At 43.8% G+C, this 24,341-nt stretch overlaps 1 protein-coding gene across 25 annotated transcripts in view; it reads left to right on the forward strand.

Annotated features, from left to right (window-relative positions):
- Positions 1-24,341, forward strand: part of MAPK8IP3 (mitogen-activated protein kinase 8 interacting protein 3) — a 70,395-nt gene that overhangs the window by 22,490 nt on the left and 23,564 nt on the right. For 5 of the 25 annotated variants that reach the window (XM_083711310.1, XM_083711294.1, XM_083711307.1 and 2 more), the window contains 11 exons: positions 1,182-1,425; positions 1,777-1,876; positions 1,993-2,111; positions 6,703-6,714; positions 9,361-9,378; positions 15,586-15,643; positions 17,295-17,447; positions 18,400-18,481; positions 20,831-20,982; positions 21,829-21,885; positions 23,250-23,420. In XM_083711310.1, the coding sequence (XP_083567436.1) occupies positions 1,182-1,425; positions 1,777-1,876; positions 1,993-2,111; positions 6,703-6,714; positions 9,361-9,378; positions 15,586-15,643; positions 17,295-17,447; positions 18,400-18,481; positions 20,831-20,982; positions 21,829-21,885; positions 23,250-23,420 (1,166 nt within the window). Of the gene's footprint in view, positions 1-1,181; positions 1,426-1,776; positions 1,877-1,992; positions 2,130-6,702; positions 6,715-9,360; positions 9,379-15,585; positions 15,644-17,294; positions 17,448-18,399; positions 18,482-20,830; positions 20,983-21,828; positions 21,886-23,249; positions 23,421-24,341 lie in introns of all 25 variants that reach the window. The other 20 variants (XM_083711295.1, XM_083711297.1, XM_083711311.1 and 17 more) reach the window with 13 other exon arrangements.

Below are 24,341 nucleotides of genomic sequence, written 5' to 3' on the forward strand. Positions count from 1 at the left end.
TGTGTTCTTACTTAAGTGGCAGGGATTTGGTGTAGAAGTCAGAAGTGCCTCTAGAAAAGAGGGTCCCCTTTCCTCCAGGGCTAGTCCATTGCTGGCACTGGTCCCACAGTGGTTCCTATCAGCCATGAAGATAGCTGGAGGATGACTCCACATGGTTCCTGCAGTGGCCAAATATGGTCCTCATCCAGTCTCCTAAAAACGAACTATGTTCTATGGTCCTAGAACATCAATGGGGAACCTGTGGCCCTCCAGATGTTTGGGTGAATAGGTATGGTTTTGTGTAAATGTGTGTCTTTGTTTCAGTTGTGCTGCTTTTCGGATGTGCGTATGTGCTCTTGTTTTTAAAAGTCCTGTCACTAGTGACGATCCCTTGACTGGATCCTTTGGCTTGTTTGCTTCTGTAGTTTGCCCCTAAACAATGAGTCCAGCATTTGGTCATAATTATGAACCTTGCCACATCGGGGCAAACTGCCAGTGTGATCTAGTGAGCAGAGAGGTTTGGTGCCTTCTGACTGTGTGGTTGATTGTTCCTTATCTAATAAGCAAGGGTCAAATTATAACTCAGGAAGATGGGATTCACTAGCACCCATAGACGACACAAGGCCTCCAACACATTGTGGCTCTTTGTGGGCCATTATTCACCATTAAGCACTCAGGCCAAGGGGTGAGCCAAACATATGACAAAAAAATCTGAGGCGTTCTGGAGGGAAAAGGAAAAAAGAGGATGTTACGTGAGGATATTAGGTATCAGAGAATAAAACACATAAACTAAACATGACTTTTCTTAAGCAGCATAGTGAATCTTAAAAGCTGCTAACGGGCCATTAAAAATCTTGGGAGAATTACAATATTTTTGTATGGTCTAATTAAATTTATCCTTCACAACAAGGTAGGTTTGGTTAATGGTGACTTGCCCGAGGGCACCCACTTCTCTTGATTGCTAAATGGAGACTTGAACCTGGCTGTTTATAAAAGTCCAGACACAACATTCTAAACCACTGCACCACACTGGCCCTCATTTTTGTAGTGGCCGTTATAGGCTTTTTAGTGCATAGTGCTCGTATATCACAATGCTACAAGGCAGCCGCCTGACCAGTAAATGGGAGGACAAATTAACTGATACATGTGATTGCCTCTCCATCCCTTCTCTTCCCACCCCCTCCAAACTGCTGTGCCCCTAGTGCCCGCCTGATGAAATGTCTGAGTCTGGACAGTCCTCGGCAGCTGCTACGCCCAGCACCACGGGAACAAAATCCAACACGCCCACCTCGTCCGTGCCCTCTGCTGCTGTCACCCCCCTGAATGAGAGCCTTCAGCCCATGAATGACTACATCACGTCAAAGAACAACAAGCGGTCGCGGGAGAAACGGAATAGTAGAAATATGGAAGTCCAGGTCGCCCAAGAGACGAGGAACGTGAGCATCGGTATGGCTGGCTGAGAAACTTCTAACTTGTTTCCTATAGGAATGTGGGATGTGGACATAACATGCTAAGAAGGAATTATTATCCCATAATGGTGTAAATTAGCATATTCCTTATTTTTAGGGCTGCAATTAGATTGCGGTGCCCAGGGTTGAGCAATGGACTGCCTCTTCAACCTAGCTAAGTGTGTGGATGAAGAATTGTTGGTGGCTGCACGAGATCTCTGCTGTTCTCTTTGGGTTGTCACCAATATCCTCCTTGATAAATGGAGGTGCAAATGCCCACCCTTGATCTGAAATGTTGGTTTGGTCTTCTTGACTATGAATATTTCCCTCTTTGCATTCCATCCTACAGGGATGGGGAGCAGCGATGAGGGGTCAGATTTTCAAGATATCGATTCTACTCCAGAGCTGGATATGTGCCAGGATCCCAGGCTGGAACGCACAGGAAACAGGTTTGGGTGCAGACATTCCCTTTCTCTAGGCATGCTGCCCATGAGTGCAGAATGCAGCTTTTATTCATTTCGTGCCAGTCTGCAGCATTTCCATTCTTTTTCTCTTTGCATGACAGCCCTACTCAGGGGATCGTGAACAAAGCCTTCGGCATCAACACCGACTCGCTGTACACGGAACTTACTGAAGTTGGCTCGGAAGCCATTGGCGATGTGGATGAAGGAGCAGACCTCCTAGGTAAAGCCTGCTTCAGGAGTGCTGCTTTTGAAATTCTTATCTTATTTATCACAACAGCCCTTTGAGGTAGAGTAGCTGGAGAGATAATTAGGTAAAGAGCTGGAAGAAGTCATGTAAGTCATTATGGTCTAGAGCAGGGATAGCCAACAGCTTCCCAATATACGATATCTTTATTGTCATTGTCCCATGCAGAACAATGAAACTGGAAAACTACATAAAACATTCAAAACCCCCTAAAAACTCTGAAACCCCATTTTAAAATACACTATAATATAAAGACCCCTTATGCTGCGTTTAGAACCAGAATTGCATTTGCGTAGAAACTGTTTCTCAGGCGGCTAGTCCTGGCCTTTATAACCCTATACCTTCTTCCAGAAGGCAGAAGCTGAAAGAGATAATTTCCGGGGTGTGTACTATCCTGCGCTATCTCTGCCGCTTTCTTATGTCACCTGACAGCATAGATTTGATCCAAGGTGGGAAGAGTGCACCCAATTATTCTCTCTGCAGTCTTTACAACCCTGGACAGCATTGTTTTTTCCCTGGCCGTGCAGCTCCCAAACCACACACACAGACCATAAGTTAATACCTTCAGTTGTTGTAATCTAACTCCCATCATCCCTAACCATTGGCCAGGCTGGCTGGGGCTGATGGAAGCCCAGCAACATCAGGAGGGCACTGTGTTGGCTAACCCTGCTCTAGATAAGATGCAGAGATTGTGGTGATCAGATGTGATCAGCAAACATTGGGATGAAATAGAAAGGGCATTTCCCTCTGAATCATAGAATTGTAGAGTTGGACGTGACCCCAAGGGTCATCTAGTCCAACCCCCTGCGATGCAGGAATCTTGACTAAAGGATCCATGACAGATGACGACCCAGCCTCTGTTTAAATACCCCCAATGAATGAGAGGCTACCACCTTCTGAGGTTCCACTGCCAAACAGCTCTTACTGTCAGAAAGTTCTTCCTAATGTTTAGTCGAACTTTCTTTCCCTGTCATTTATATGCATGTAGTCCACAGAATTCTGTGACGTTTATGCAAATTAAAGCAGAGTTACATAAATTATTTTGCCTAATTTACTCTGCTATTTTAGACTTGGAGGAGGAGCCATGTAGGGCACTGTAGGGCACAGATGCCTTTCTATGCTCTGATTCCTGGGAATCTCGCCTTATGGTTTTGCTTCTGAGATTTCACCTCATATTGCCCACATCCTTTCAGGCATACTGCTTCCCAACTGTAAGGAATATAAACTTTTTAATGAACTGATTTTGGAAAAATGAATTCTGTGATCAAAATTGTGTTCTGTAGTTTTTCTTCCCCACGTGAGGAATTGCAGTCTACACATGGCCGACAACGACCCTGAGAAGTAAACAGTGTCAAATAAAATTAATAGTTTACCTGCTATATTGCCAAGCAAAGGAACAAGTAGACCAGCTAATAAATGTTACATTGATAGCCAGAAAAGTAGAATGCAGAATTATCAATGCCCAGAAGTCTTATTTAGCTGTCACTTCCAAAACTTTAATTTCCTTTCCTCATCTTGAGTCCTTGTCACACACCAAATATATTTCCATGCTCAAATTCATGCTCACTACCACAGGTTCACTCCCTCTCCCCTGCAACATTCCCAGTGAACATGGCTAGATCATGTATCACCATTTACGTTATCATTATTTCATTAGCTAAATTTATACTGTACCTATTCATTGGCCTGCTCAAGGGTAGCGCACCAAATCAGTATTGCCAAAAGCAATGGCAACAGTCAGATGAAAATCATGGGTTGTATCCAGCTAAGGCCAAATTTAATCCATACATGCACTATGATAGCACTTTGAACAGTCATGAGCTATGGGAAACTGTAGTTTCTTTAGTGTGTTGAGAATTGTTAGCAAAACTCTATGCCCCACACAGGGCAACAGTTCCCAGAATGGTTTAACAACCAATCCCTCTTCACAGGAACTCTTGGAATTGTAGCTCTGTAACAAATCTCGGTACTTTTTAACAAACGACAGTTCCCAGGATTCTTTGGGCTATGACTGTTTAAGGTGCCATGAGAGTGCTTTAAATGTGTGAATGTGGCTCAGGTTTTAGTCAGAGAAGACCCATTGGATTGTGTCCAGTGCTAGTCCTGCTCATAGTAGACTCACTGAAAGTAATGGACATTAGGACACGTTGGGTGTGCTAATTTCAGTGGGTGTACTCTGCATAGAACTTAATTGGATTCAAGCCATCAAAATTAATGGAGTGAGATGTTAATCATGTCCATTATTTTCCAGGGGTATTCTCTGAGTAGAACTAGCATTGAATACCACTGAATGGTTATATCAAATTAGGGCTTAACACAAATACCCCCAAATTTTGTGCTTCTGTGGCCATTTTGGGGGGATGACATTGACCTTCAGGACCCCCCCCCATTCCCCCACTGGTGGCCGCCATTGTTATGTGATGTTTGTCATTCCTCCCCGCCTCCCAAACACAGTGACCCAGAACAAGGGGCATTGTTTGGGTGGGATGGGAGGAAATGGTGGTTTGGTCACTGGAGGAAGTATTCTGATGTGGCTGCTTGTTTAGCCCTGTAATGGCTAGACTAATATCTTTTTTCTTTTCATTATCTGACCAGAATCTAAGCGGGCTGGGTGATTAGCCAATCAAGAATAGCTGTGGCTCCTCAGAGAATGGGGGGGGGGCAGGGCAACAACTTAAATTTTACTCCTAGGAGGCCAGACTATTTTGGCGTGTAAAACTTATCTTTACCTCAACTAAAAGGGGATATTTGGTGATGAGAGGAACCCGAAGGATGTGCAAATGGTAAGTGTTATGAATTGCCTATCTTAAAGCAGAGGAGATTCAATTCAGAGCTTAATACTGTCACGCAGGCCTGCTCAGCTTGCATCCCACTGAGCCAAAGGCAGCCTACCAGCATTGCACATAGCCCACCGCCGGTTCAAGGAGCCTCCTGTTTTTACTGCTTTTCTTACAATTGCATACCATTCCCTTCACACAAAAATGGGCAGGGACAATAGCCCATTGGTAGAGCACCTGCTTTACATGCAGAAAGTCCCAGGTTCAATGCTTGGCATCTACAGATAGGGCTAGAATAGACCTCTGTGTGAAACCCTGGAAAGCAGCTTCCAGTCAGTGTAGAAAATGCGGAGCTGCATGGACCAAGGGCCTGATGTGGTTGGTATAAGGCAGCTTCCAGAAAGAGCTGTGGCTCAGTGATAAAGCATCTTATTTGCATGCAGAAGTTCCCAGGTTCAATCCTGTGATGGCCTGCGACTTGGGCTCGGACTCGGAGCCAAAGGAGTCTCAGTCAGCACCGGATCCTCTGCCTCAGTCTGCACAGGTTTCCCTGATTCTGAATAGCCCCAGTCTGCAGAGGTTTCCCTGCAACAAGCACCAACTGGGCCGAGTCAGGGGCCTGAGCCTGCCCTGGCTCCAGATGCAGGGATTACCTCATTGCCTTCAACTGGGCAATCACTTACATATGCTCCACTACCAGTTGAGTCAGGAGAGGCTGAGGCGGCCTCTGGGTCTAGTAACCCACCAACATCTCCCAAGCTGCAGAGACTGAGGTCTGAAAGAAGGAGAGACCTGAGAACTCGCAGGAGGAGTGCTCGCCTTCAGGCGAGACAGGGAGGTGAGTCACTGGGGGACCCTGACAGAGATAAAAGGCTTGCTGGAGCAATGCTGCTCTTCGCCAGAACCTGCCTGTGATCCTGTGCCTGACCTTGCCTGGTTTCCTGCCTCGTGTCCTGCCTTGGCCCTGCCGGACTAACTCCATGCAGAACCCTTAGATTCGGGATCGGACCTGGACCGCGTTACTCAGGTCACCCCCGGGCCCAGCACAAGTCCCCAGCACCTCCAACATGGGGTTGCACATGTTCCTATTCTGAAACCAAGGAGAGCCGGTTACCAGTCATCACAGGCAGTACTGAACAGAAATGGACTAATGGTCAGACTCGGTATAAAGTAACTTCCTATGTTCCTCTGAGAGCTGCTGCCAGACAGAGCCAACAGTACTAGGCTAAATTGGCCAACTGTTAGACCTGGGTTAAGGCCATTTCCATTTTAAGGCATTAGGGCCATGATCCAATTCCTGTTGGGCTGTGTTTGATTTAGTGGGTCTCAAGCTGTGCCAGCTTTCATGAATTTTTGGAAAGGCTACATAGAGCGCTGCAGATGGTCGTAAGCATTCCAACAAATTAGGTTATTCAGAATACGTCTTTATTATACCATTTGCCATGGTTGAGAAGACAAGGCTTAAGTCAGGGTTCGTAGGAAGTCTCCAGGCTCCTCACTTATATCCTCATCTGGGGGGGGGGGGTGATTTCCTCACCCTCATACTCTCAAATGTCCCATATGTAGATTCACACCATTTGCAGTCCATAGCAGGTCCTGTCTTTACTATTTCATGCCTTTTGACATTGAAATGGCAAGATCATTGTTAATTTTTTGTTTCTCTTTTTAAAAAATCCAGATTTTTTTTTGTTGGTTTCGGTCACTGATTGACTCTTTTTCTTTCCTTCCCCCCAATTCCTTCCCCCCTACCCCATCCTGTATCTCTGTGCTTCGCTGGACATGGCCCATAGGGGAGTTTTCAGGTGTGTATCTCTCCTCTGTTCAGATTCTCTGTTTCCTCCAATTTTTCTTTCTTCCTGCTCCTTCCCCCTTTCTTGAATTTTAAATTAAATGATGTGGGTACACACATGTGATACTCCCCTGCTGTTGTCCAATCACGGTTGGCTTTGCGGACTTTGTCCCGCCTTTCCCTTGTTTGATTGGCTTGCGTGACTTAAGGTTCCGAACCCAATTGAACATTCTCTGCTTTTTGCTCACATGTTACATTGCGGTAAGCTTTATTTCTAACCCCTACCCCCGGCTTTCTGCAGCCTCACTCCACAATCTGCTTTTTTTTTACCTCCCTCTTTGAATCCTAGGGTAGAAGGTGGGAAACCATCTGTTACTTCATGTTTCCTATAAAGTGGGATTTTCCCTTCCTTTTAGGGCAGGCAGTGAACCCAAGTGTGGGTTCTTCATTCAGAGAGTGAGCTAAAGATAGGAGGTTTATCCAATTTGCTGATTCCATTAATAATTAGTCCTTTCCCTCCCTCAGGATGGCTGCTGGGGTAAGAGAAGGTTTGGGACTCAGTGCTTGCAGGATGGGGGCTGAGCTCTCAAGTTTCGCAGCTTGTAAGTTTGGAAAAGGCTGAGATGGTCAGTCAAAAGTTCTAGCTGAAAGAGAAGTGTTAGAAGGGCATCTTTTCTAGAGGAACTTGCTTAAATCAGTGGTGCAGTTAGCTAATTTAAGACTCTAGGCCAGGGATGGAGATCCTGATGTTGTTGAACCACCACCTCCCATCACATGGAAGGCCTATAGCTCAGTGGTAGAACATCTGCTTTGCATGCAGACTATTTCTGGGTCAATCACTGGCATCTCCAGGTAGGGCTGCGAGACACTCCTGCCTGGAAACCTGGAGAGCTACTGCCAGTCAGCATAGATGATACTGAGCTAAGTGGATTAGTATACGGTGACTTCCTAGATTACTATCCCTGACCAATGGCCGTGAAGGCTGAGGCTGATGGGAGTTGGAGTCCAACAAAATGGACCACATGGTTCTCCAGCCCTGCTCTCTATAGACAATTATCTTATTGGAGTAGGGTAGCTCTTTAGATGGTATTGTGCATTGACATCACTTCCTTCAGAATGTGGAAAGTCTGCCCTGTTGTGTTAGGAGGCTCATTCTGCTGAGAGGGCCCCATGGCCTCTACCCTAAAATCCTGCCTTGACAGCACCACTGGCTTAAGTGGTACAGACTGGACAGTTTCCCTGGATACAGTTGTGGTCCCCATCTCAGGAGGATATCCTGGAACTGGAAAAGTTTCCAGAAAGCAGAAACAAAACCATGACAGGTCTGGAACATTTCCTCATATATAATATAAAGAAAGCTTAAAGCATTTGAGGCTTCGGAGTTTTTAAGATAAAGATGGGCAAAGGTTCAGGGAGCACAAAGGACAAGAAAGAGGTTTATGAAATGCTTCAGTAGATAGAGGGAATTTCTGGAAACTTTCTTCGGTTAGCTATGTTTGCTTTCGTATTGTTTCGGAGAGTGTGAATTTGATAAATTTGACTTTGAACGTGAACTGAATTGAATTTCTCCCCATTCCTGTTGGCCACACATGATTGCCTGTCAATTTGTGAGCACATTGGGTGTGCACATTTAGTATCATTTCCAAAATTGGAGCATCCGCACTTTCCTCCAGGGCTCTCCCAGTAAGGGTGGAAAATTAGGTGGGGTTTTTTTTACATGTAAATGTTCATTGTAGTCATGCTTGAAATGTTCGCGGAAGGGCCATAGCTCTGTGATAGAGCATCTGCTCTGCATGCAGAAACTCCTCTGAGTTCAAGCTCCAGTATCTCTGCATAGGGTTGAGAACGTCCTCACCTAAAATCCTGAAGAGCCACTGCCAATCAGTGTAGACAGTATTGAGCTAGACGGACCAATGATCGGACTCAGTATAAGGCAACTTCTTATTACTGAGTTGTATGACATGTAAACGCAATCCTTTGTGAAAAACGTGTCCAGTTTTGACTGAAGGAGAAAGAAAGAGAAGGGGTGTGTTTGTCTGCATTGGGTTGCAAAAGTTCCCTTCCTTTGATAATACCAGTCTACCTCTGCTGAAGAACTCTTTACCCTGGACCCGGCCCAGTGCAAATAGGAAATAGATCCATTTCCTTTAAACATTTATTATTTGCTGCCAACCCAAGATTGCTGCCTTTTTTTCAGGCATCCGTCCAGTTGAAAATCAGATTCAGGGTCTCCCAACAGCCCCTTTGCCCCAATTTTACTGTCCTCTCCTCCTGTTTTTCCCCTTAACCTGACCCATCCATGCTGTTGCTTTGGTTCCCTTCCGTAGAGGATGAGAGTCCCAAAGGACCTTTACCTATCCACAGAGGATAATAAGGATGGAACCAGGAGTTGCTAACTTGATCTGTTCATTCATTCAAAATCTGAGACTTTCTTCCCTGCTTAGCTGGATCAGAGGCAGAGAGTGGTTCTTGCTGCAGCATAACTAATTTCCTTGCACGTACGTGCTAAGAGAGCACCACCGTTTTGCTGTTTACAGATTTGTATTTAATGGCTGCTTTTTTCTCTCCCTTTCTTCCCCTATTTTTCTCTTCTTTGTCCCTATCTCTTTCTGTACCCCTGACCCCACCCCTCTTTTCTCATATGGAATGACTTTCATAGTGCGGGATGATTTCTTTGGTAAGGCCAAGGCCTTTTTTAAACATATGGGTGTTCTCCCCCTTTCTGTTCATTCAGCATCTCTTCATCCTTTTTTTTCTTCTCCTCTTTTTTTTCTTCTGGGATTTCTTGGGACTCTCTTTTGTTTCTTTCCCGTGATGGTGATGGTGTTGCTTTGTTGAGAAGAAGTAGGTGATTCTTCCGTCACCCATTGTTTGGGACAGATTCTTTTCTGTTTGGGGATGTAGGTGGTTATTCACTTTGATGTTTCAAACAGCTTGCAGGATGCAGGTCAAGAAATATGGCTGTGAAATGTAATGCATTTCCTGGTTATTTTTTTCTGGGAACTGTAAACAAACACATATAGCACTCTTGATGGAAATATTCTATATACACAATTGACTCGACCACACTTCACTTAGGTTGCTATGGGAGCCAGGGCTTCTTATAACATTCCAGACACACAATTCAATGTGCTGCTTTTCATGTTTTGAAAACCCTTAGCTTAGAAACCACTTTGTATTCAGAAGAAAAGACTAGCCCTGGCCTTTTTTTTTTTTTTTTTTACCTGAACCACTAACTTTCTAGAAGCAAGGAGCACTCAGTTGTGGCTTCTTCCCAACTGTATTTTGAAGCGGTAAGAGGGGGATGTTGGCAGGTGCCATCATCATTATTATTCTAATTATTATTATTATCATTATTATTAGACAAATTCATAGACTGCTTCATGCCCAAAGTTGGTATGTGGGGGAGATAAGCAAATGGCCCACTAGCCAGATCCAGTCCTGCAGTACGGAATTGGCTATACACCTGAAGTGCCATTGCACATCCAGCATTGCACAACTGCCATGCCTTCACTCTCCAGCTATTGCTCTGTACTTGGCTCCAGTTCCTGGACTGCAGTGTTCTGGTAAAAACCAAAGTAGATTCTGAAATCTACCTGTTTGACATGCTTGTTGTAGTCTGCTAAAAAACAACCAAAAAAACCTAAAAGATCTTGTGCCAAGAAAAAGAAACGTAAAAGTAATGCAAGCCAGCAAAACTGCATATATTCACTCAGGTTGTATAATTTAACTACTCATAGCCTTGGGCCTGAGCAAAGGTCTTTGCAAAGTATTGACACCTGCTCTTAACTGTCAAATATCTGAGCTTCCGCTGTTCCATGCTTGTGATAACCACCAGGCATTCTTCATACAGTTTCAAGCCTATTTTTGCAGTCTTAAGGGCTACAAATTTGCTAAAGCGGCGAGATTTGCAGTATTCTCTGCTCTGTTATAGATTGATGCAGTCTTGTGATTTTCATATTTCCGATTCAGAAATTCTGACTTCAGCATATATCCTGTAGGCTCAGGATGATTTCCATTATTTCTGAAAGAACAACAGACCTTGCCTCTTTGCAGTATGTTTTGATTTTTGAGACCAAGTATCTCCAGTTATCCAGGGACAGAAAATACCCTGCAGCCACATTGCCCAGGCACCTAAAAACTGGTGCTAGTGCCTTGAAATATTCACCCCCACCAACCTGCAGACCTTGGCAAATCAGTGTGTAAAAAAGATGCTATTTACATTTCCCCTTCTCACAGCAGCTGGGATATAAAAGGTCATACCATATTTTCTTTCATTTTTTAAGTGTACTCCTATTTCAAATGTACACCAAGAAACATAATGTGGGAATGAAACACATGCATGTGTCATGCAGGTACACAAATCGAGTACCTGGGTTTGGCAGTGCCTCCATGTGGAGTCTACATGAAATGGACTGAATGTCAGTGAAATGTGCAGAGTGACCTATAGTTTGCCTTCAGACTAGGATTCTTAATCTCCATTATTGCATTTAAGTTTGTATTTTTGTTCTCTGCCCCAATAGACAGTATGAAGATCCCATGCTGCCTGAAACATCAGAAGTGATTTATTTCTTCCTGTCTTATTGATGGTTGTAGTGTTTTTTTTTTCCTTTCTCTATATCTATCTAACTTTATTTTTTTAAAAAAAAAACAAACACCTGCTGCTTCTTTGCCATTCTCGCTGGGAAACTTGCCTCTGCCATCATCAACCCGTCCCATCTCATTGTTGGGAAGAAGGTCTGTGTACTTGCCTGAGTGTGTTGTGCTGTATTCTCACTTCCTGTACACTGCCATGACTCTCTTTTTTAAGCGTTTCATTTGTACTGAGTGTGTGTTTGTCGCTTTCAACAAAAGCAAGCAGAACGAACAGCGTAAAAGCATGTTTCTCTACACAGTGTGAAGTGGATGCGTGCGTGAATGTTGAAAGCATCCGTGGGTTCATGAGAACAGTTGAAATGAGACTAGGTAACTAAACATTTCCCTTCCATTCTGTAATGGAAGGAAATTCTAGTCCCCCTATACTGCACTCTCAACATTTGGGATGGAGGCTATCCTTAACTTTGGCTGCAAACACACCCTAAATTTAAAGCACGTGTATTCCCCTAGATAATCCTGTGAAGTGTTGTTAAAGTGTGTGCTGGGAACTACAGTTCCCAAGGTTCTTTGGGGAAAGCCATGTGCTTTAAATGTATGGGATGTATGCAGCCTTCGTAAGGGCACCCAGTGAGTTTTGCAGTGAAGCAGGGATTCGTACTCTAGACCTGGCTCTTTTTTGCTTCCTGTTCTGCATTGGCAACTTTCATGCACAAAAGCAGCAATAGCCAAAGAAGGGTTCAAACCAGGCAGGAGGAACCTGTGGCCTGCCAGTTGCTGCTGAACTGCCATCTAAATTGTAAATCTAATATATTATCTATAGTCTATCTATCTATCATCTATCTATCTATCTATCTATCTATCTATCTATCTATCTATCATCTATCTATCTATCTATCTATCTATCTATCTATCTATCTATCTATATCTACAGTGGTACCTCGGGTTACATACGCTTCAGGTTACATACATTTCAGGTTACACACTCCGCTAATCTAGAAATAGTGCTTCAGGTTAAGAACTTTGTTTCAGGATGAGAACAGAAATTGGGCTCTGGCGGCGCAGCGGCAGCAGGAGGCCCCATTAGCTAAAGTGGTGCTTCAGGTTAAGAACAGTTTCAGGTTAAGAACAGACCTCCAGAACAAATTAAGTACTTAACCCGAGGTACCACTCTATCTATCATCTATCTATCTATCTATCTATCTATCTATCTATCATCTCCCACCTTTTCCCCTAATAGAACTCAAGGTAGCTTAGAGATTAAAAAAAAAGAAGTGCTAAAAGTTCAGGGTTGTTTTAAAAAACCAAAAATGATTGTGAAGCGCTCCAAAAGTATCTGTCAAAACTGAGGGAATGAGCAGTAAAATGGCAAGTGCAATTCAGCGTAAACAGTTATAAAGTGATGAATGTTGTCCCCCCAAAATATGATTACATTCGTAACTCCCATTATTCTCCTTCAGCATAGCTGATGGTCAGGCAAGATGGAAGTTGTAGTCCAGCAACATTTGGAAGGCCACAAGTTTTACACCCCGACCTACTAACTGTCTTTAGGATAATGTCATATGTGGGGGGAAACCCAAAGTTTGTGTAAGATGTATCTAAACTTTCACAAATAGTGCATTTGCCAGATGAACAGAGCTGGAATAGTGATCTGATTTCTCTAGAATTACCTTCACCAACTTACTGCACTCCAGATGATTTGGATAACAGCCGTCATCAGCCCCAGCCGGATGGGAGTTGTAGTCTAAAACATCTGGAGGGCAACAAGTTGGGGAAAGCTGCTGTAGAGTGTGCATGTTTAACAAGTGTATTGAGTATGTGGCCAATAGTAAGATTTCATTCTTCCTCCTGTCCTTCATCTTCCCAGCAACAACTCCATAAAACTAAAAAGATGAGAGGAGGGAATGGCAGCCTAGTCTCATATATGGAGCTTGCTGCAGTAGTTATGGAGACTAAGGTCACTTCCCACATCTGTCCTTGCAAAACTGGGAAGTGTAGTTCTGTGAGGGGAGCCAGTGATCTATAAGAGAATTCTTAGCCCCCTTGTCAAGCTACAGTTCCCAGCACTCTTTGGAAGGGGCAACATGATAGTTAAATGGAGTGCTAATATATCCACAAAGTGGGAAAGACTCAATTGGGATTTTTTTTTTCATAACAGCAGTATAACATTTCAGAGCTGACCTCACTAGCGAGCCCCTCTACTCTTCCCTTACCCACCAAAGAGCCAGTGTGGTGTAGTGGTTAAGAGCGGTGGACTCATAATCTGGTGAACCGAGTTTGCTTCCCCACTCCTCCACATGCAGCTGCTGGGTGACCTTGGGCCAGTCACACTTCTTTGAAGTCTCTCAGCCCCACTCACCTCACAGAGTGTTTGTTGTGGGAGAGGAAGGGAAAGGAGAATGTTAGCCGCTTTGAGACTCCTTAGGGTAGTGATAAAGCGGGATATCAAATCCAAACTCTTCTTCTTCTTCAAACCTCTTCAGAGATAGTTTCCTTGTGATGTCTAGCTGGGGTTGGATTCTTCCACAGTGGTGCGGCACTAATCTGCATAGAAGTTCAGGGGAAGTCAGACAGTTAAGCTTCACTGTGTGACATTAGGTACTTCCAATGAAACAGTTGGCCCAACGGCAAAGTCTTTAAAGTTTCCCTTGGTCGTTGGCAACCTAGAGACCAGAAACTAGTGACTAGGAGGACTGAAATACGTGACAGATGATCAAATTAGATCAGAGCTGGTCCTTGGATAAACAGAAGAAAGTGGATGAGGAGATGTTTTTCTCCCTCTCTCATCATGCTTGGGGCCATTCAATGAAGTTGAATGTTGGAAGATTCAGGACAAACTCACATAAGAGGTATTAATGGCCACCAACTTGGTGTAAAAGAGGATTAATGGAGGATGAGGCTATTTAGGGCTACTAGCCATGATGGCTATGCTTCTGTCTCCCCTGTTGGAGGCACTATGCCTCTGAATACCAGTTGTTGGGAACTGCTGGTGGGAAGAGTGCTGTTCTGCTCAGGTCCTGCTTTTGGGCTTCCCAGAGGCATGTGGTTGGTTGGCCACCATAAGAGCAGGATACTGGACTAGGTGGGCCAACAGGGATTTTCTTTTCTTTTCTTTTCTTTTCTTAACTTGCATCAAGTGGCTTCTATCCACGAATCAAAGTTGACCTGCAAGGGTGGAGGTCTGTTTCACTAGTATGTTCCTTGCAGGGAATGCACTGGCCGAACAGCACCCAGCAGAACTGGAGAGGGTTTAGTTGTGTTCTACTTTGCTAGCATGTTCCCCCACAGGGATCACACATGCAAAGAAGCACCCAGCATGATTGAACCCTGCCCATCAGCTGACAACACCCAGTGATACCAGCTGATTGACAGGTGGTGTGGTTTTGGGAAAATGGCTTCACAGGTCAAATTCAACTCCCCGGCAGGCTAAGATTGGTGCACGAGCTGGACTTTCTCTACCCCTGCACTAATCGTTACCCTAAATTAGCTGTGCATAATTTTGAACTTTGCTAATAACTCGCTGTGCTCATGGCTTGTGCTCTTGAATTTAGATTGAAAACAAGCAGGGTTGTGCGAAACAGAGGAGTTGAGTGACTCGCTCATTGGCTGGGCCTGTTCAAAAAGGTTTTAACACATTATAGTGGGGTGGGTCCAGCTTTTAAGTCTAAGGGCTTATGCACAATTACCTTTCCTCCACTCTTTCCAGGCACAGTCCACAATTTCAAGCTCTGGGTCTAAGCACTCCCCCCCTTTTTTATTTTGCTCTGGACCTTTCCTCTTGAAAACCCATTCTTTCAAGCTCAATCGGAGCAAATGTCAATCCACAGAAAACCTGAATTGCTGTTTGTTCCAGTTCAGCCTTAAAGAGCTGTTTTTTTGTGGGGAAAGCTTAGGGCAAAACAAACAAACAAAAACTGCTTGCCCATAGAGTGTTAATGTACAGATCTCTGCCTGGAAAGTGTGGGACAAAAGTTGAGTGTGGATAAGCCCTAAGAATAGCCATTTTAGTGCAGTTGTTTCTTCTGTCCCATCTCCTAAAGGAAGTCTCTGTACTTGAGTGAATGCATCCGTCTGCGTTTTCAGAAATGTTTGCTTCTGTTCCGTGACCTCGACAGGGCGAGTGGCGCTTTGCACTGTGCAGCAAAACATACGTTGCAGGCTCTCGAACTACGAGGCTGCTTCTCCTAAGTAAGAATTGGCCAGCAAAGCATAAGGCTTAAATCTTTCCAGAGGGTGCAGATCAAAATTGTGTGTTGCCTCGTGTTTTATTTTTTCTTTTCCACCCCTCCAGGGATGGGCAAAGAAGTGGGGAACCTGTTGATGGAGAACACACAGCTACTGGAAACAAAGTAAGACACCAGCTCATGCTCTAGAAATACTTTGCTTGCTTGCTTAGGTGTATGGCATGGACATGGTTGACTTCAGAGGACATTTGTGTCTTGCCACTTTGCTTGCTAGCATTTTGGTGACCACCAACTTAGAAGGCTTAAAAAAAGGATTAGACAAATTCATGTATAAGGGTATCAGTGGCTACTAGCCTTGATGGCTGTGTTCCACTGTTAGTAGTAGCATGTCTCTGATAATTGCAGGAAGAACATCCAGGCAATGGTTCTTAAGAGGGTTGAGAATTGTTTCTGAGAGGGGTCACTTCTAGGGGTGTGGTGAGAAATTAAATAGGGGATCTCACAAAGGCAGTGAGCAATGTCCAGCCACTTTTGATTGATGGGGTCTGTGTGGAGAGGGTAACAACGTTCAGATTTTTGGGCATTGAATTACAAGAGGATCTGTCCTGGAGTGTCAACACAAGGGGGCTTGTGAAGAAGGTGCAGCAGAGACTGTACTTTTTGAGAATTCTAAGGAAAAACCATCTTCCACAGAAACTGCTGCTTGCCTTCTATCACTGTGCCATTGAGAGCGTGCTCACTTATGGCTTATGTCTGTGGTACGGAAGCTGTACTACCCAGGACAGGATGGGGTTGTGCAGAGTTGTTAAGGCAGCAGAGAGCATTGTTGGCTGCCCACTCTCCACCTTAGGGCAGATTTATGCCACAAGGTGCCATAGGAAGGCACTGGACATAGTAAAAGATCCATCGCATCCTGGTCACTGTCTCTTCGAGCTCCTGTCGTCGGGACGGAGATACAGGACGATGAAGACAAGAATGAGCCGTCTTAAGAACAGCTTCTTCTCCAGAGCGATCTCGGCCCTGAATGGGAAGCCTGGACTTTGAAAGTCATCTAATCTTCCTTGCTGTATTATACTTTATTGTTTTAATTAGTGTTTTTATAGTTGTTTTGATTTTGTGTGGAGTGCCCTACCTGGGTGGATGGAGCAGCCAAGTAATTTCGTTGTCCCCAAGAGGGGGCAATGACAATAAAGATATTATTATTATTATTATTATTATTATTATACTTGGTTTTTGCCAACAGAATCAGTGCTTCCCACAGAAAAGTCTCCGTACAACCTACCATACTGTAAAATCCATACAAATGCAGTTCAAAACAGCAAATTCATAACAAATACAACAGCAATATTGCACTAAATGAGATTGAGTGTTTGTTGGGTGGAGCGGAGGGAGGCTCCGTTAATTTCATTGTACACAGGTTGTACATTGACGATAAAGGTATTATTATTAGTAATAGCATCTGCAATAATCATGAAGAAACAAAGCGCCCTTTCCCCCACACAACACAAGGATGATTGACAAGGGAACTAAATATTGTTATGCAAGAACCACAATTCCTAAGAAAGTAAAAACTTCTTCAGGGTGCAGGGTGAAATTCCCTGGGAAACCAGAGCCTACTACCCAAAAGCCCATTCTCTCTCTCTCACTGCTGTCCTCTAGACTAGGGTTGTAAGAAGGCATTGCTTTTAATCCTCCCCTATATTCATCACAGGCTTCACTAACTCTACTGTAGTTAATCTTCCACCAAAATGATGTTATCCACCTCGCTATCTGCTGTGGCACATACGTTTTTCTTTTCCTTTCCCCTATCCTAAAGAAATGCTCTGAACATAGTGAAGAACGATTTAATTGCAAAGGTAGACCAGCTCACCGGGGAGCAGGAGGTGTTGAAAGGTGAGCTTGAAGCAGCAAAGCAAGCGAAAGCCAAGATGGAAGCTAGGATCAAGGAACTCGAAGAGGAACTGAAAAGGTGAGTGTCCTGCTGCTGCTTGAGCAGTTTCCTCAGCTATGGGTAGGCAAGTCATTCGGGACAAAAAAAGAAGGCTGGTGGATGCTAGATTCCAAGGTGATCTGTAGGGCAGCACTAGGGCTACCCTGGCTATTGTCACAACAACACTCGGAGGCCCACAAGTTCTCCCCCTGACCCCTGTGCTAAATGGACCCTCCCACAGCACCACATCCCAGATCTTCATGAGCAAAAGCAAACCTGCAGGAGAGCCAACTGTGATCCTTCTGTACACATCACATTTGGTATGGCTCTCTCTACATGCCACAGTCAAACAAAGAGTTCAGGTGGATATTGCTGTATGAAAAACGAGGTGGACAAATCAACTCTTAATGTTGGTGCTTCACATTCTTGTTCTTGTATTAACACCCCCCCCCCACACACATTTGTAGCTGTTAGCAGAAATGGTCCAGTTTGCATTTTTTGGGGAGTAGGGGTTCGGAATGAAGTATTACTGCCTTCTTTTTTTAACATATATGGATTGGGTGTGTGTGTTTTTTATCCTTGGTTGTTGCCCTGGGCTGCTCACATAAAGCCAGATGTTCCCCTCGCCTCCTAAACTTTCTGTAGCAAATGTAGCAAAATGGCCTAGCTAGGGTAGCCATACTTCCAGATTTTCCTGGACGTTACCAAAATTTCAGTGGTGGAAGTGATGTTGGGGGCGGGAGCGGGGGAGAGCATTTCTAAAAAGCAGTGGTTTGTCCTGGATTTTTGGCAAAATAACCAAAAAATTGCTTGGGTCATTTCTCAAAAACAACTTTGACTTTTTTCAGCAATTTGTTTGTGTCTGGATTTTCACTTCTTGAAAGATGGCAGCCCTAGTGAGCAACTGAGGCCCAGGACAGCGTACCCCTGCCAAGAGGGGCTGCTCGTTTAGCCTCTTCCTTTCTTTGATGTTCTTTGCTCTGTTTTCTAGAGTGAAATCCGAAGTGATCGTTGCCCGTCGAGAGCCCAAAGAAGAGGTGGAGGATGTAAGCAGCTATCTCTGTACAGAATTGGTATATTACATTATTAAAATGCTTAGGGAAGGAGGGTTTTTTGCGGGAATGGGGGGTTTTCTTCCTCACTTACTTGAACACTGACACCAAAGTGCATATTTTATCATCCTCAGGTGTGTGGAGCAGCCCAAAGAGGCTGTTCTCTTTGGGTTGTCACCACATCCATGACTACCGCAGCCTGGGTATAATCATATCAAAATGGAAGTACTGGATGCCACTGCAGTCCTAACCACACTTACCTGGGAGCAAGCCCCATTGAGATCAGTAAGACTTGCTTCGGAGTAGACACGGTTAGGATTGCACCATTAGGGTCAGATTACCCTTATATATGTGTTTTCTCCCCCACAAATAGTCTCTGGTATGGGGAAGGTAGGGGACCTTAAGTCTTTGCCTCCCTCATTGTGGTCCTAAACCAAATCTCCCTTGTACATGCTAACATGGGGAGGAACATAGGAAGCTGACTTATCTGCAGTTAGGTGACTGGTCCTCCTAGATCAGGGCTTAGCCACACTTCCTTTTTGCCCCATTCTTTCCAGGTCTGCACTTAAACGCTCTATGTCCAAGTGTGGGTTTGTTTTTTGCTTTTTGCCCTGGAGTTTCTCCCCATGAAAACCTGCTCTTTAGCGCCCAATCAGAGCAAATGTCAATTCGGGTTTTCTGCAAATTGCTGTTTACTCTGACTGAGCTTTAAAGAGAAGGTTTGCACTGGGGAAAGTTGTGGGACAACAGCAATCACATCTCTCACTACCGCTGAGCACCATGTTCCTTCCTACCCAGAAAATTCCATCAGAATGAGGTTGGGAAAACATTGCTTTCTGCTCCCATGCAATCACTCTGATGACATCATCCCCAAAGCTAGTTTAGGATGAGGGCAGAAACAGGAAGTAGTGTGTCCTGTCCTCACTCATCTTCTGGGTTACAAGGAGCTTCACAGAAAAATTACACGAACCATCTGCAGTGAGTGTGAATGCCGTGCTGATATGTGGGACAAACATTTCCCCTCGACACACACAACCTCCACATACACGTTCCTTGTTGCTAAAATGCCTCCCTAAACTTTGCAGCGTATGACAAAGTTGGGTGTGTATTTTAGCTCTTATAGCTGGTCTCCTAGCTACCCAGCAATGCTTCCTGCAACCTCCTGATCAGCAGCCTGTTAGCCTTTAGCACTCACTGTTGGGACGGATGAAAGGGGCTGCATTTCGAACCTGTCCCTTCTCTCTATGCTGTCAGTGGTCACTGGGATCTCCCCCAGAGAATCATCCAGATAATGAGTATGACCAGGTAAGCTCAGCCATGCTGGGTAAGAAGGTCCAAGCCTTCTTCCGCAATAGAATAAGCAGCTCTTCCCTCAGTCTCCCACCACATGTGTTTTGGGGACTTCTTTGTAGAGAAAGGCAGGCTGATTTTAATCCTGTGAGCTACTAATGTGTGTTTCAGTGCTGACTTGCTACTGCGGTTGATATGCCCATGCAGGCACCCTTAGTTCTGATGTAGAATTACCTATTCATTCTGATCTTCGGGTGAAGACAGGCATAGCACTTTTGAGAGTGGCAGAGATTGCTTGAATTCACTTTTGACTTCCTGATCTACACATGCATGATTCTTCTTTTCTATGATTCTTCTTTTCTGGGAGAGGGAAACTAGAGCTTTGTACGTTTCTGGCATATCGGGGGAAAGAAACTCTGGGTAGTTGCCTGTTGTCTAGTCTGTGAAGTCATTACCTCCCCAGGTCCCCAGAACAATTTTGAAATGGTTTCGGGGGGGAATTACGAGATTGTTTTTTGGTAATGTGAAGGGTGAACAAAAAAGCTTACAAAAGCATATAAATTTCCAATTTATTTAAAAATATATATATAGAAAGATGGGCAATCTTTATGAATCATGACAGGGGGAGGAATAAGACTGAATTCATGCCACGGGTGCATTACTGCTTTGGCCACTGTTAAAACTGTTACTTCTGCCTTCTCCCTTAAATAATCCTCCACTTTTGCATTATATTACACTGTTTACAAATTAGGCTTCCTCCTGTTGCAGGAAGTTTGGCTATGCATGGGCTTAATATGAGTTGCCTAACCCATATTAACACTTCGCTCCTAACAGCAGGCTAGTTAGACTTGGATGCTAACGAGCATTACCTTGGAGGCTTGCAGAACACGAATTAGCTTTTCGCTCATCACTTCTCCAGATGTCACATTTTCGTCGCTTATATGAAGTTGTAGTTAGATTCTCTTTGCTAAAATTAACTGGGGGGGGGGTACACCTGGAAGAAGCTAACAATTGATGCTTTAGTCTCCTGGCTTCATACTTTACTAACCTTAATCCCCTTCCATTTCCCATTGGTTGAAGCCGTCCTCCTCCCCTCTGCAGGACAACATTCCCATAGCTCAGCGCCGGCGGTTCACCCGCGTGGAGATGGCCCGGGTCTTGATGGAGCGCAACCAATACAAGGAGAGGTTGATGGAGCTGCAGGAGGCTGTCAGGTGGACCGAGATGATCAGGTATTGGGGGTGTGTGCTTTATTATAGCAGCATCGTAAAAGTGTTGAGAGGAACCTAGCAGGTGGGCTAGAGGTGCTCTGTGGTTCTGGAGTACCAGCACCCTGATCACCTCCGCATCAGACAAAAAACCCAGTGGGTTTCTAACTCTCATTGGCTAGGTCTAAATGTATTCCAGCACCTCAAGAATCTTAGTGTTCATTTGAAAAAGAAGAAATGCAAAAACCCAATTATAACCTTTACATGTGGCTTCATCTCATGTAATTGGGTTAGGGATTGCAGCCTTAACCTCTGGACTATTATTATTTGTTCGTATGCTTGGTTTTAATGTGGGGTTTGTTTGTTTTTTTGCATTGTAAGTAACTTGAGAGACTTTCGTGGGAAAAGCAACAAATAAATATAAATAAAATAAAAGAGTTGCTTGCTTTTGTAGTGTGCAAGAGTTATGTATGATGTGGTTTATGCTGGATTGCGTTATGATTAGGTGAGGGTTGTTGCATTCAAGTATATTCTATGCATAATGTTTTTATCATGCGTTTGTTCTGTTATACCTAATGATGATGAACGTATATAATGATCTGTATTGTGCTTGATCTATTGATTTATATGGATGCTCATTTTTATTTTTATTTTACAAATTTATAAAAATTCTATTTACTGTAACTGTTTCAAGGCTTTCACTTTCTTTTTGCTTCCGGCCTTTATTGCATATGTCATTTGTAGCTGAATCCTGAAACCAACAGGCATACCAGTCCTCAGATCCCCAAATTAACCTTTTTGCCATTTTTTTTTTGGTCCGCTCATCTGTTGTCCAGCCGTTTAATAATTATCTATTTTATTTGTTCACAGAGCCTCTCGGGAGCACCCTTCTGTCCAGGAGAAAAAGAAATCTACTATTTGGCAATTGTAAGTAGTGTGTTTGCTTGTGAACTGTGAAATGCAGAAGGACGTGTGCAGTAGCGACTTTTCTGTACAGTCAAGTAAAAGCACAGTAATTCTACCAGTTAATTTTACTGACAAAGTTGCATATTTGGATGTGAGAAGGGAGGTAACATCACTGGTGCGATAGATAGCCTGTGCTGACTCTTGACATTCTTTATGTTTAAACCTTGCACATTCCATCAGATGAGGGTGTGTGAAGACAACTTCAACTCACCCAGCACTTTCGGGTAGCTGCTGGGGCTCCAGAGTTTCCAAAAAGCACATCACCGAAACATCCTTCTCTGTCCTCTGTAGCTGCAAACTCTCATTTTAAATTTCCCATTGTGCCACAGAACACCACTGTGTTGAGTGCTGCAGAGCATTATGGGAAGTTTAAAAAGATGGCTTCCAAGGTGCTAGCTGATCGTGTCAGGTAAAGAAGGAGCCTCCAAGATGGTACTTAGCCAAGACCACTCTCAATCAAAGGGAATAAATAAAATATTAAAGATGAGCAGTTGTGGCAGCGTGCTGCTTCACATCCTCCAGCAACCCTGGGATTAGATGGATGGGGTCTTCAAATTCAGAAGATGTGGCTTTCGGATAGGGTTGAACTCTGGTCCACTAAGTATTGCTTAAATATAATTCCTGATCATTGTCCACACTGGTTGGGGCTGATGGGTATTGTCATCCAACAGCATAAGGAGTGCCACAGTTTCCCCACCTGATCATTTTCAGACTCATGCATGCAAACAGCAGGTGAAGTGCCAAATTTATTATTAAAACCCAAACATGGTACAACTCCTTGCCTCATCCCATGTCAGGAAGTTCTCTAATGTTTAGTTGGAGCAACTTTCCAGTAACTTCCATATAGAATTCTTTCTGTTTCTCATTTTTCCCGTTTTAAATTCAGTTCTCATTTTTGCTGCAATTTGCACTTTTAAAAAATCCTCTTGAATACTCATCAGTATTTTAGTGCGCATTTCTCATAATAGATATATATTTTTGGATACAGTTTTGATGAATATGCACATTTTTGCAAGCAGTTTTTCCTAAGACTTAAGTATTTTGTATGTTATCTTCACTAATAGATAACATCTATTTTTATGCATTTTTATACATTGTTTGGTTGGAGAACTGCACTGCAAAATTCCAAGAAGTGTGAATTTCAAAGAGTTGCTGTGTTTTGATTTATGTATTGGGTCTGAGAAGCGTGAATTAGGTAGTTTCTCATTAAAGTGCACACAAATAATGCCCCCCAATTCAAACTCCTGTACCTCGTTTCTTCTTCTTTGGGATTAACAATACAAAACTCATGATTTAACACTCTTGGCTTCCTTCTTTCTCTCCAGCTTCAGCCGCCTGTTCAGCTCCTCCTCCAGTCCTCCACCTGCCAAAAGGAGTTACCCATCAGTGAACATCCATTACAAATCTCCCACAGCAGCTGGGTTCAGCCAGCGCCGTAGCCACACTATGTGCCAGATCTCTGCTGGGAATCGCACCCTTGAGTTCTTCCCGGATGAGTGAGTTCATCGACCACTTTGGCTAAAGTTCCTGCTGTGGCTTGTCCTAGTTGCTTGGCGGAAACCCAGAAAGTATAGCTTCAAAGCATGTGCTGACCAGATTTTGACAAGGCTGGACATAGTCAGTGGCTGCTTGGAATTCAGCGTCCTGCAAATCTCCTTTTCATTACTTTATAATAATAAGAATATTTCAGGGAAAACTTAAGAATGAACAAGATAGTGAAGCACATCAAAGTAAAGAGGGGAACACATTTTGCGTCTTAATATTTATTCAAATATTTGCCCTGAAAAAGACAACATTCTTGTTAAAGAAGAGAGGAAGACATGCATAAATTGGACATATCTATATATTGCCTCCAATGTTATTTTTACTCAGAGTAAACCCATGAAAATAATAGGCCTGGCTTAGTCACGTTCATTCATTTCAATGGATCTCTGAGTAGAACTAAATAGCACATCAGAACCCTAATAGTAAAAAGGGGCTGTCTTTGATTCTCACAGAACCAAGGTTTTGACGAATGCTTTTTGGGTGGATTTTCATCCTCGGTGGATTTTTAGCACCCGGTGTTGGTCAGGAATTCTAAGGACCACCTCCAATCAGTTTAGTTGGGGAATCAATAATTAAAATCAGTGCAGTTCAGAAAGGTTCATTCCACCTTCTTGATTCAAAATGGTGTCCAAGTGTATCCAAACCTAGAAAAAAGAAACCCAGCATCGTGGTTTCAGAATCTATTGTGCAAAAATTGGCCATTCTATCCGAAGAGGTGTCCAAATGCCTAGAGAACAGATTTAAAAAAAAATACTTACTAAAATATATAGTAGGAGATCTCCTTGGTTGACTGCCATAGCTTCCCCCCCTGTTTTGTGTGTATTATTGACTGAGCTTCAACCACTCTCTCTCTTTTTCCTCTCACTCCGTGA

This window comes from Podarcis gaigeae (genome assembly GCF_964106915.1).
Source record: "Podarcis gaigeae genome assembly, chromosome: 14".
Classification (NCBI taxonomy): Eukaryota; Metazoa; Chordata; class Lepidosauria; order Squamata; family Lacertidae; genus Podarcis; species Podarcis gaigeae.